This window comes from Oryza brachyantha, chromosome 4 (assembly GCF_000231095.2).
Source record: "Oryza brachyantha chromosome 4, ObraRS2, whole genome shotgun sequence".
NCBI lineage: Eukaryota > Viridiplantae > Streptophyta > Magnoliopsida > Poales > Poaceae > Oryza > Oryza brachyantha.
The window spans coordinates 3,432,418-3,444,574 of record NC_023166.2 but is presented as its reverse complement, the minus strand read 5'-3'; the positions used below and the strand labels follow the sequence as shown (position 1 = coordinate 3,444,574).

The following is a 12,157-nucleotide window of genomic DNA, read 5'->3' as shown; positions in this document are numbered from 1 at the left end:
TCAGCAATCGCTATTCGCTGCTTGTCAAGATCGGTTGATATAGCTAGCTTTATAACTATATTAACCATAAAATGAGTAAAACCACACCAATTAATATGTGAGCGGCGGTGATAGAAAGCATTCTAAAACAAAAATAGATTAGAGGAGATTATTTGCAATAAATCAATTTATAGGGAGGACTATCCAAATAAGAGTGATGTTTGGGCGTGTTTTCATAATTTTTCACCAATGAACAATTTAACTTTTTAACACCCAAGCCAGTAAATCCGGCTGCTTAGAGAAGATAGTCTAACAGAATGTTCTCGTTTGAAAAAAGAGCGTAGGAGTATATTCCAATTTCCAATTTCCAATTGCTCACGTGGAAAAAAGAGCAAATGTTCCATTTGAAAATCCACGACGACGGTGCGGGTAGGGTAGCAGCCTCAGCCATGGCGACCGCGCGAAAATTCAATGACGCCGCATCTCTTTGTTTGACACGAAGGGCCACACACCACGTACGCCTATGACCGTGTGGGCCCAGATATCGAGATGCCCCACTTGTCACGCTGTTCCGAGACCACCGCAAAACTACACGTGACAAAAAAGAAAAAATCTAATAAATACTAATTACAAATACTTAATTTAGAAAATATCATTGAACAAAGTGATTATAAATGAATTTATCTAAAAATATCATTGTTGTTAGAGTTCTATCGTTATTTCTCTATTAAATGCTATAATATGAATAATATATTAAATGTTAAGAATCGACGAAATTAGGGGTGGATATCGAGCAAGCTCGGCTCGGTCAGGCTCGTTAAGATAACGAGCTAGCTCGGCTCGACTTGTTATCTTAACGAGCTAAAAATCCAGCTTGAATCGACTCGTTTGAAAGCTCGAGCTGGCTCGTTAGGCTCGTGAACCAATGCTGGTAAAATTAGCCCCAAACAAATTTGCAGCAAGTTATACAAGCAAAATCGGAGTTACCAATAACCATCAACATCCATCTCACACTGATATGTGCTCAAGAAATGTATTTCTGCTTCCGTTGAACTCCCTAAGCTCTAGTTGAGCATCTACAGACTACAAAACTATGAACAGATCGGCAAACTCAAAAGCTATGAATAGATGTGAGAAATGGAAAATGGAGACAGCGGAGTCACAGAACGGCAGCTGTGGACGTGGCCTGGACTGGAGGCACCGAGCCGACGGCCTACCCGGCGGCGATGGGAGGTGGCCGGCTCGCAGCAGTGGTGGGAGACTGGGGAGCGCGGCTCGTCGGGGAGCGCCACTGCGTCGGGCTGGGACGGGAGGCGGCCAGGCGGGCTGGCGGCGGTGGGAGATCCGACGACAGAGGCCGCGCGCCGACGGCGAAGGTGGGAGACTCGGCGTCGGAGGCCGCGCCGGTGGGGATGTGGGAGAGCCTGTGGCGCACTAGCGACAGAGGTGGGAGAGCCGCCGCCGTCGCCTAGACTCCTGGTCGTTGTCATCTCGTCGAGTTGAGAGATGTGGGAGAGACTGAGAGAGCCGGTTGGTTGTGCGGCGGTGGTTGCCTAGGGTGCGGCCGTGCGAGTGTTGTGTTGTTGTGCTGGATGCTATGCTATCTAGGGTTTGGTGTGCACGATTGGGCCATGGGCATGTGGCCTATTGTATATGGGCTATATGGCCTATGGTGTGTGCTCTGGCTCATTAGTCTTACGAGCAGCTCGTGAGCCAGCTCGAGCTAGCTCATTATATTTAACGAGTTTAAATGCTAGCTCGGCTCGTTAGAAAAATAAAAAACGAGTCGAGCCGAGTCGAGCTTGTTACGAGTCAAGCGAGCTAAAGTCCATCCCTAGACGGAATTCTAACGGTGATAAATGTTATTTTTGCCAGGTTGCCTAACTCCGGATAGTAACTGACATGATGGGCCCACCTGTCCGGGGAAGGAACTCAGCCCACGGGTGAAATGTGCTGTACCCGGAGCACAGCTGTACAGAGAATAAAGAATTCAAACTTTTTTTCCTAAGCCTCGGTCAGCGTTTCTCCCCGTGCTCTGCTCTGGTCTGCTCTGCTTCGCCGTCAAAACCGTCACGCGTCCTCCTCTCCTCGCTCTGCACGCACGCCGACGCCGACCCAGATGTAAACACCCTCCGGCCGCCGCGCCGCACCAGTCACCGCCACGGCGCCTCCCAGCCATGCGGGCGACCTCGCTCCCGTGGTGGCTGTCCACCACCGCCTGCTCCCCGCCGCCGTCCTCCCTCCCCGACCGCCTCGCCTTCCTCTTCCTCGCTCCCTGCCCACAGAGGGTGATCCTCGGCGCCGTCGACCTCGCCTTCCTCCTCGCCGCGGTGTACCTCGCCGTCCGCTCTCGCCGCGGCACCGCGACGATCACAAACGGGGGCCACGCGGAGGAGCCGCTGCTCGCGAAGCCGCCGCCCCCGCCAACGTCTGAGGGTACGCTTCCCCGTCGCGGGAGGTTTCGGCACAGGATCGCGCTCGCTGCGTCCGTGTCTCTCGCGGCCGCGTCGCTGGTGCTGCTCGCCCTCGCGCTATTTCTCCTCCCGTGGACGGCATGGCTCGCCGCGGAGTGCGCCTTCCTCGCGGCGCATACCGTGGCGCACCTTGCCGCCACGAGGGTCGTCGCGGCGGAGAAGGTGGCGGTGTCTCGAGCGCACCCGGTGCACCTCCGCTTCTTCTGGGCTGGGACCGCGGCTATCGCCGCGCTCTTCTCCGGCTCCGCTGTTGTGCGCTACGCGGCTCGGGAGCCTATCTTTCCCGACGATGTCATCGCGTTCGCTGGGCTGGTGATGTCGCTCCCTCTTCTCTACTTCTCCGTCACGGGCTCCACCGGCCTCGGTGATGCGGAGATTGCCAACGGCGAAGACCGAACGTGCGTGCCCGATCACGGCGCGGCGGCGACGTCGTACGCCACGGCATCGTGGCTATCGCTCGCGACGTTCGGTTGGATCAACCCGCTCATCTCCAAGGGGTCCAGGGCGGCACTCTCCGCGGACGAAGTCCCACCCGTGGCGCCAGATGATTCTGCCGAGGCGGCGTACGCGGTATTCGTGTCAAACTGGCCCGCGCCGGCGCCGGCGCCGGGGTCGAAGGCCGGGCACCCCGTGGTCGTCGCACTTCTCCGGTCATTCTGGCCGCAGTTCTTGTTCACCGCCGTGCTCGGCTTGGCGCACCTCTCGGTCATGTATATCGGCCCTTCCCTCGTGGACAGGTTCGTTAATTTCGTCCGCCGCGGCGGCGATTTGACGGAAGGGCTGCAGCTGGTCGTCATCCTCCTCGTCGGCAAGGCGGCCGAGGCGCTGACTTCTCACCACTACGAGTTCCAAGGGCAGAAGCTTGGAATGCGCATCCGCGCCGCGCTGCTCGCGGCGGTGTACCGCAAGTCGCTGCGGCTGTCCACAGGCGCGCGCCGCGCGCATGGCGCCGGCGCCATCGTGAACTACATGGAGGTGGACGCCGAAGAGGTGGCCAACGTCACGCACGAGCTCCACAACCTGTGGCTGATGCCGCTGGAGATCGCCGTGGCTCTCACCCTGCTCTACACCCACCTCGGCCCCGCCGTGCTGACCGCTGTCGCCGCGATCGCCGTGGTGACCGTGGTCGTGGCGTTCGCCAACCGCCGAAACTTGGAGTACCAGTTCAAGTTCCTCGGCAAGCGCGACGAGCGCATGAAGGCCATCACCGAGCTGCTCAACTACATACGCGTGATCAAACTGCAGGCGTGGGAGGAGACGTTCGGCGCCAAGATTCGCGAGCTCAGGGAGGCCGAGCTCGGGTGGCTGGCCAAGTCCATGTACTTCATGTGCGCCAACACCGTCGTGCTCTGGAGTGGCCCGCTCGCCATGACCGTGCTCGTGTTCGGCACCTGCCTGCTGACTGGCGTCACGCTCGATGCCGGCAAGGTGTTCACGGCCACCGCGTTCTTCCGAATGCTGGATGTACCAATGCAGAGCTTCCCCGAGGCGATTGCCTCTGCGACGCAGGCGACCGTGTCTCTGGGAAGGCTCGACAGGTATCTGCTCGACGCGGAGCTTGATGATTCCACGGTGGAGCGTGTCGACGACACGGAAACTCTCCCCGACGGTGTGGTCGTGGAGGTGCGGGATGGCGTGTTTGCGTGGGATGCGAGGGGCAAGAAGGAGAATGAAGAGGGGGAGGGTGGCGATGACGAAGAAGAAAATGAGGAGAAAGATGTGGAGGACACGCCGACTCTGGAGATAGTGCTGAAGGGGATCAATATGGAGGTAAGGAGGGGTGAGCTTGCAGCGGTGGTCGGCATGGTTGGCTCCGGCAAGTCGTCGCTGCTGTCCTGCATCATGGGGGAGATGGACAAGGTCTCCGGGAAGGTATGTCTCTGATGCTTGTCAGTTTGTCATCAGACCAAAGCATTTCCATTAGCAATCAAACCAGAATTTCTACAAAATTTGGATTGATCAGTCCAAAATCAGGTGTAGGCAAATACACCTTCACTTAAGATAAATGGCAATGGCGTTTGCTGGTTTAGATCACATTGACATACCAGGGGTAGGTGGGTGCAGGTTTAGTGCAAGACCATATGTTCCACTTGAGCGTTGTCGCCTTGTGTTTTCAGCGCCAGTTTTCCAGTTAACAATTGACACCTAGAGAAGGTTGATTTCATTCTTATATCTGATATTTACCATTTGATTGGGTTGGGAATTCTTGAAGAACAGAATATGGTTGTGGTAATCTGCTTGGCTGCTTGTATAAGGAACAAAATCCCTAACAAGATAAGTAGCTAGATAGTGAACCACTGTCGTTAAATGGATGAGGCCTATCATTCGACCATGATGCGAGTTTGTTGGAAAAACCAACAATCTAGCTATGATTCCTTATAAGGACAAATGTGGACTGCACACCATTGTTCGACTCAAAGCCTCCGTTGGTTTGACCTGGATTATGCCTGTTGAATGTTTGATAAAATGTCCAACAGCTGATTATATTGTTAGTCTACAGTTCTGGGAAACTGTGAACATTTGTGAACAATGTAGGGTTTGACTGTTCACAGTACCAAACCTTGATTGCTATACAGTCTTCAGCTTTGAGCCCACCATGAATTGTCAGAACAGTATTTTTTCCTATGTAGATCATGATCATTAGACAGCTTGTGCTGGTTTTTCAAAAGAGTAATATTGTCTAGATAAATTCCATGGACTGTAAACTGCATTGTACTCTTGACCGTGTTTTTTCATTTGTTTATCCTTTCCACAGGTTAGAGTATGTGGGAGCACTGCATATGTTGCACAGACTGCTTGGATACAAAATGGAACAATCCAAGAGAACATCTTATTTGGACAGCCAATGGATGGTGAACGATATAAAGAAGTTTTGCGGTCTTGCAGCCTAGAAAAGGACTTGGAAATGATGGAATTTGGTGACCAGACAGAGATCGGAGAGCGAGGGATCAATCTCAGTGGTGGACAGAAACAGCGTATTCAGCTTGCCAGAGCAGTTTATCAAAATTGCGATATATATCTCCTTGACGATGTCTTTAGTGCAGTTGATGCACATACTGGTTCAAACATCTTTAAGGTAAAATTTCATTCAGTCAGCATAACTGATAATTTGATGATTTTTGCTGCGTGAATGCATGCATACCTTACTTTAGTGCGTTTGTATAGTTTCAACGATGAAGAATGATTTTTAATTCTGATGGGGGCAAACTCAATCCTTGTTCACAATGATATAGAAACATGACTGTATTCGATGGATAGTACTAAATAGCAGCGCCCATCTATTAATTAATTAAATTTCAGCTCCCTAGCTAGTAAGAGAAGAGAAGGGGAAAGGACCAAAAGGAGAAATGCTCCAGCCTGGCTAGTTCATCTTCATTCGAAGTAGGAGCAAGAGAATTGTTTTATCAGCATAAACTTTTCTTTTCATGGTAAAACATCCAAAATTTCAACGTTAATGTTGAATGCAAAGCTGTAGATATTTATGGACTGAAATTTATATGAAAAATATATAACATACAAGGAAACCATCAAAAGAATGTAGGGTATAATATATAAGAAAATGGGCCAATATATAATAACTTATACCTTGGAGAGTTGAAATACGTCAGTGTACATGTGCAAATCTTTTTATGCTATCCCAATGAAATAAATTGATTTAAAAGTTTCTGTGATGTCTGTAAAAAGTTGCTTGTTTGTATATACAGATTTGCTCCGGTCCAACAAAAAGTACCTCGAGGTACCGGTACCTTGAGGTACCAAATCGTTTCCCACCATTGAATCTAGCTGAGTAGATGTATACTGTTAGATCCAACGATAAAAAATAATTTGGTACCACGAGATATCGGTACCTCGAGATACTTTTTGTTGGACCGAAGCAAATCTCATGTATGTAAGAGGCAAAAATTGTACATACTTTATTTGATATTTGTTTCATCTTGAGATAACTATAAAAGACGAACTAAGTATTTTCTGTTATGCTAACATGTTTTTGATTGCCATCACAACAATGAGCTTTCTGCTGCAGGAATGTCTGAGAGGCATGCTCAGAGGAAAGACCATCTTACTTGTTACTCATCAAGTGGATTTCTTGCATAATGTGGATAACATATTCGTGAGTCTTCTAACAAACCTACAATTGTACTATGTTCTAACAAGAAAGAAAACATATTGTATTGAGAAATGTTTAAAAACTATAGCATAGCCATATCCCATCTATATAGTTTAAACTGTTTGATCCAACGATTGAGTTGTGCACTGAAAGAAATTTTAGGATGCTTTTATCATGTGGTCATGTTATATGCAATTCCTTCTAAAAGAGATTTATTAGCATCTGTAGGAGGCAGTTTTTGCTCAATTATTCTTGCATAAAGAAACACTACTAGAACTCATACTTTTGTCATTGACTTGATCTTTAATAATCTTTTCCATGTGAAAGTGCAGGTAATGAGAGATGGTATGATTGTGCTGTCGGGGAAGTATGATGAGTTACTAGATGCCAGTTCGGATTTCTTGGCTCTTGTTGCTGCTCATGACAGTTCAATGGAACTGGTGGATCAAAGTCGACAAGCTGTCAAAACTGAAGAATCAGAGCCTAAGGCGGTAGCAACAACCCCTTCTCTTCGCTCCAGATCCATTGGAAAGGGTGAGAAGGTGCTTGTTGCATCTGATGTAGAAGCAGCTACTTCCAAAATTATACAAGAAGAGGAAAGAGGGAGTGGTCAAGTAAGTTGGCGTGTCTACAAGCTGTATATGACAGAGGCTTGGGGTTGGTGGGGCGTTGTTGGCATGTTCGCTTTTGCATTGGTGTGGCAAGTTTCTGATATGGCTAGTGACTACTGGCTGTCATATGAAACATCAGGCGGCATTCCATTTAATCCATCTTTGTTTATGGGAGTATATGTTGCTATAGCTGCTGTTTCAATTATCCTTCAAGTAATCAAGGCTGTTCTTGAGACAGTCTTGGGACTTCAAACTGCTCAGATCTTTTTCAAGAAGATGTTTGACAGCATTTTACATGCCCCGATGTCATTTTTTGACACCACACCTTCAGGAAGGATTCTCAGTCGGGTAAGTCTCTACTTATGGTTCATTTGCTGATAGCATTCATGTGCCAGTTGCTCAAACTTCATGGATGTAACCGATAACTTGTAGGAATTAATTGTTTATTCAGCTCCAAACCTTATTCTCCTATTAAATTAAACTGGTGTGGACATTTCTTACACCCCATTACCTCAGTGTAAAGAGCATTTTTCTTATCTTTAAGGAGGTACAGGAGGTATTACTGTTTTCTATGTAAAATTTAGTACCTTCTAGTATCTTAGATACTAGAAGGTACTAAATTTTACATAGAAAATAGTGATACCTCTTTAAGGATGGTAAAATTGTTAAAATAGTTTGGTCTCGTAAACTGCACCATTTGTAAAAGGAAAGAGTAAGTTTTACTTTATTGCTTTTTTTATGTGAATGCTCGAAAGATTGCCACTATATTCATTTTGTCTTGTGTACCTGTACTAACAAAATACTCCCTCCTGTCCTTTTCAGGCATCATCGGACCAAACAACCATTGATATTGTACTGTCCTTTTTTGTCGGTCTGACAATTTCAATGTACATTTCAGTATTAAGTATCGTAATCGTTACCTGTCAGGTTGCCTGGCCATCGGTTATAGCTGTAATTCCACTTCTACTATTGAACATTTGGTACAGGGTATGATCCTAATGTAACAATTTTGCCTCAGGTACTGCGGCTAATTCTCCTAGACACAACACTCATTGTGACTTTCAATTTTTTTCTTATATCTGCAGAATCGTTACCTTGCAACTTCTCGAGAGCTAACTAGGCTTGAAGGAGTAACAAAGGCACCAGTAATTGATCACTTCTCAGAGACTGTTCAAGGTGCTACAACCATAAGATGCTTCAAGAAGGACAAAGAATTTTTCCAAGAAAATTTGGACAGAATCAATTCAAGTTTGTGCATGTACTTCCACAACTACGCAGCAAATGAATGGCTTGGGTTCCGTCTGGAGTTGATTGGGACACTCGTATTGTCAACTACTGCTTTCCTCACGATTAGTCTGCCTAGTAACTTTATCAAGAAAGGTACCAATATATGATATATTTGATCATTTTTCTTGGCAGTACATACTTAAGTGAAAAACACCAATCATCTTAGAACAGTCTAGTGTATTATGAATTTAAAGCGCTGTAGCTAATTCCATGTGTTTTTATTTGTCTCAATGATAGTATATCGGTTCAAGTTATACCATGATTATTTCTACCTATTTGCTCTTTCCGTCTTGGTCAGCTGGCAATAATATTTTTGTAATTTATATGCCTAGTAAAATTTATTCTGTTTATATTTATAATTTTTTGCATATATAAGCTCGATGAACTAATATTTACTGTGCTTTTGCAGAATTTGTTGGCATGTCTCTTTCATATGGCCTCTCCCTGAATTCTCTAGTGTACTACGCAATATCGATTAGCTGTATGTTAGAAAACGATATGATTGCTGTGGAGAGGGTAAATCAGTTTAGTACTCTTCCTTCTGAGCCAGCATGGAAAATAAAAAACCATCGTTCTACAAATTGGCCCACTCATGGAGATATTGACATTGATGATTTAAAGGTTAGTAGGTTAAGTACTGAGACATCATGGCCTTCTACTTATTTTTATTCTGTACAGGGATTCGGTGATACCTGCTGAATTGAATCCAAGTATCCACCTTACAAAGTAGAGAATTCATTGGAATATTAATTCTCTACTTACTTTACAACATCTCAACATAACAGTTCTATACTTCCAGGTTAGGTACCGACCAAATACACCTTTAATTTTGAAAGGCATAACTGTACGCATCAATGGTGGTGAAAAGATAGGAGTTGTAGGAAGAACAGGCAGTGGAAAATCAACGTTGGTTCAAGCATTGTTCAGGCTTGTAGAGCCTGTGCAGGGGAAAATAATCATTGATGGAATAGACATATGCACACTGGGTCTGCATGATCTGAGGTCCCGCTTCGGCATTATTCCTCAAGAACCAGTTCTTTTTGAAGGAACAATTCGAAGCAACATCGATCCAATTGGGCAGTATACAGATGCTGAGATATGGCAGGTACGGTGTAACTAGAAATGCTTCATTCAGCCTTCACTCCATAATGTGTGCGTGTATTCTATTAATTAGCCATGGGAATTTTACTTCAATCCGTGCAGGCTCTGGAAGGCTGCCAATTGAAAGATGTAGTTGCTTCAAAACCACAAAAGCTGGATGCTCTAGGTCTGCTACTTATATGCTTCTGCTTTATTTATGCTAGCATAAGTTACATTTACCGTTCAGTCTTAATTACTTAAATATTGCTTTAGTTATTATTAACAATAGTTTATAAGGGAATCATGATCAAAATACAAGATGATGATTGTATCCAAACAAAATATTTCCCTACATAACGAGGGAGTATTCCAGAAGTATATATACGAAGTTAGCATGTTGCTGATTCTGATCATTTACAAAACCCAACTACCAAACTTTTCCAAAACATTACTCCATTCATTTCAAAATATAAGGCATATTTTGTTTTGTTAGGACATGACTTTGACCCGATTACTCTATTAATATCACTTATGTGATGTAAATGTGTAATTATAAGAGAGAACTTTTGAATAAGAATCTAATAACATCAATTTTGTGACAGAGAAAGTATATTGCAATAAAGTAATGTTTGTTCAAACTCTTGTCCTAAGTAAACAAAATACGTTATATATTTTAAAAAAGTGTGAGTAACGTTAATCATCTTCCATATCTAAAAATGTAATTTGATAAAATATGTTAGATGTTTAAATAACAGGAAGTAGCTAGCTAGGCATGAATCATTGGTGTATTATAGAAGAAAAAACACGTGCCTTTCCATGTCAAAACTAAATACTAAGCTAGGGTATTCTTTATCATAATAAAAGATGTTTAATGAAATATTTTTTCTAAAAAAATCAATTTATACATTTCAAACAACTTAGATTTATAAAATCAACTGGCCATTGTTTTTTTGATCCTTCACAGTGGCTGATAGCGGGGAGAACTGGAGTGTAGGCCAAAGGCAGCTTCTTTGTCTTGGCCGTGTCATATTGAAGCAGACTCGAATATTATTTATGGATGAGGCAACTGCTTCAGTTGATTCTCAAACTGATGCTACGATTCAGAAGATCACACGGCAAGAATTTTCTTCGTGTACAATAATTAGCATTGCACACAGAATACCAACAGTCATGGACTGTGACAGAGTTCTGGTGTTGGATGCAGGTATATCCTTCAGTCCTTACTATATTGCCAAAAAAACACTACCTCTGTTTCAGAATACAAGGCTCCCATCGTATCGCAGTTACAACTGCTTATAAGCCAAAATTTAATTCTGAAAACATAATTTTGGACATGATTTTGTGGTTTTTTCATCGTGATTTGTTTTACAACGTTTGCTTTTCAGTCGCTATGGACATGTATATTAATGTTTTACGTGTAAATTATTTTTTGTTTGCAAAAACGTGTTTTCGCTTTTTCTTCTAAAAAGCGAAACGATGGGAGCCCAAGACTTTCTACTATTGCCTATATTTATATAGATGCTAATAAATTTAGACATATATAAACAAGATACATGATAAATAGATTAATCTAGACATAGCCAAAATGCCATACTGTGCGAAAGGGAGTAGCATATATGCATTCAAAATGCTCTTCATTGTTGACATTTGTTTTCCTCATTATAAGATTAGGGTAACCAGTATTTCTATTTCTATGTTTATCTCAGAGGAGATGCAAAATCATGTTGTTCAGTTATTCTTTTCGTTTAACTTTTGGTGCCCTAGAATGCTATGCTAAGGTCGCAATATTTGTGTTCAGGTTTGGTAAAAGAATTTGATTCGCCCTCAAGATTGATTGAGCAGCCATCTCTCTTTGGTGCAATGGTCGAGGAGTATGCCAATCGCTCGTCCAACCTGTAACTCCCTCTGTTGTACACATTCTTTTAATGCAAATAAGAGTCATTTTGATAGGTTGACACTAGTGCATATATGTGTCATCTGTCAATAACTAAACACAAAAATTTGAGAATGATCATACGTACCAATGTTCATGTATACGGGCATAGGGCATACCCAAGTGTGAATCTTGGTGTAGCTTTACAAAATTTTTCTTAGAAGTTCAGAAGATGAAGATAATACTAGTATTATCGTCGGTACAAGAATATGATCAATTGAATTAGAAAAATCAAATGGTCTACATTAGTTCCTACTTATTAGTAGAGGCACTGTAAAACTCCTTTAATAACACATACGTGGATGGTCTAGTTTCTAGCATTAAGAAGATCTTTTATGATTGGATCACAATGTATTACCTCAAGTATGGATTCAGGAATTTTTGAAGGTGCACGAGTTTGTTTTGAACCATCAGTTGTGTGTAGATATAATGGCTGATATTAGTCTTACCTCTCATGTGGTAGGGGTCATTCATTAACATTTGGAATCAATCAATGTCATTTATTATACTATAATAAGGAAGGAGATAATGCTTGCTTATATTAAAATGCTATGGATTTATCATTGTTAAAACATTTTGTGGTAATATTGAAATTGGTAATTTAAAACTTCGAATTCCTTGACTGGAAAATAACTGTTTGCCTTCAATAGAACAATTTGTATATTTTATCTGGAAAGGTCAAACA

At 43.7% G+C, this 12,157-nt stretch overlaps 1 protein-coding gene across 1 annotated transcript; it reads left to right on the top strand.

The window, feature by feature from the left end:
- The first annotated feature begins 2,093 nt into the window (after positions 1 to 2,093).
- Positions 2,094 to 11,955, top strand: LOC102709360 (ABC transporter C family member 14-like). The gene is made up of 11 exons (XM_040523632.1): positions 2,094 to 4,325; positions 5,209 to 5,529; positions 6,478 to 6,564; positions 6,894 to 7,520; positions 7,995 to 8,159; positions 8,258 to 8,552; positions 8,869 to 9,080; positions 9,259 to 9,564; positions 9,663 to 9,726; positions 10,504 to 10,743; positions 11,338 to 11,955. The coding sequence occupies exons 1-11, from the start codon at positions 2,157 to 2,159 to the stop codon at positions 11,436 to 11,438; spliced, it is 4,587 nt and encodes a 1,528-aa protein (XP_040379566.1). The 5' UTR covers positions 2,094 to 2,156; the 3' UTR covers positions 11,439 to 11,955.
- The last annotated feature ends 202 nt before the right edge of the window (positions 11,956 to 12,157 follow it).

Excerpts from the sequence above, each read along its gene's own strand:
- LOC102709360 (XM_040523632.1), top strand. The coding sequence starts at position 2,157 with ATGCGGGCGACCTCGCTCCCGTGGTGGCTGTCCACCACCGCCTGCTCC. Across the intron at positions 5,530-6,477 it reads CTGGTTCAAACATCTTTAAG|GAATGTCTGAGAGGCATGCT; the intron begins GTAAAATTTCAT and ends TTTCTGCTGCAG. Across the intron at positions 8,553-8,868 it reads TAGTAACTTTATCAAGAAAG|AATTTGTTGGCATGTCTCTT; the intron begins GTACCAATATAT and ends GTGCTTTTGCAG.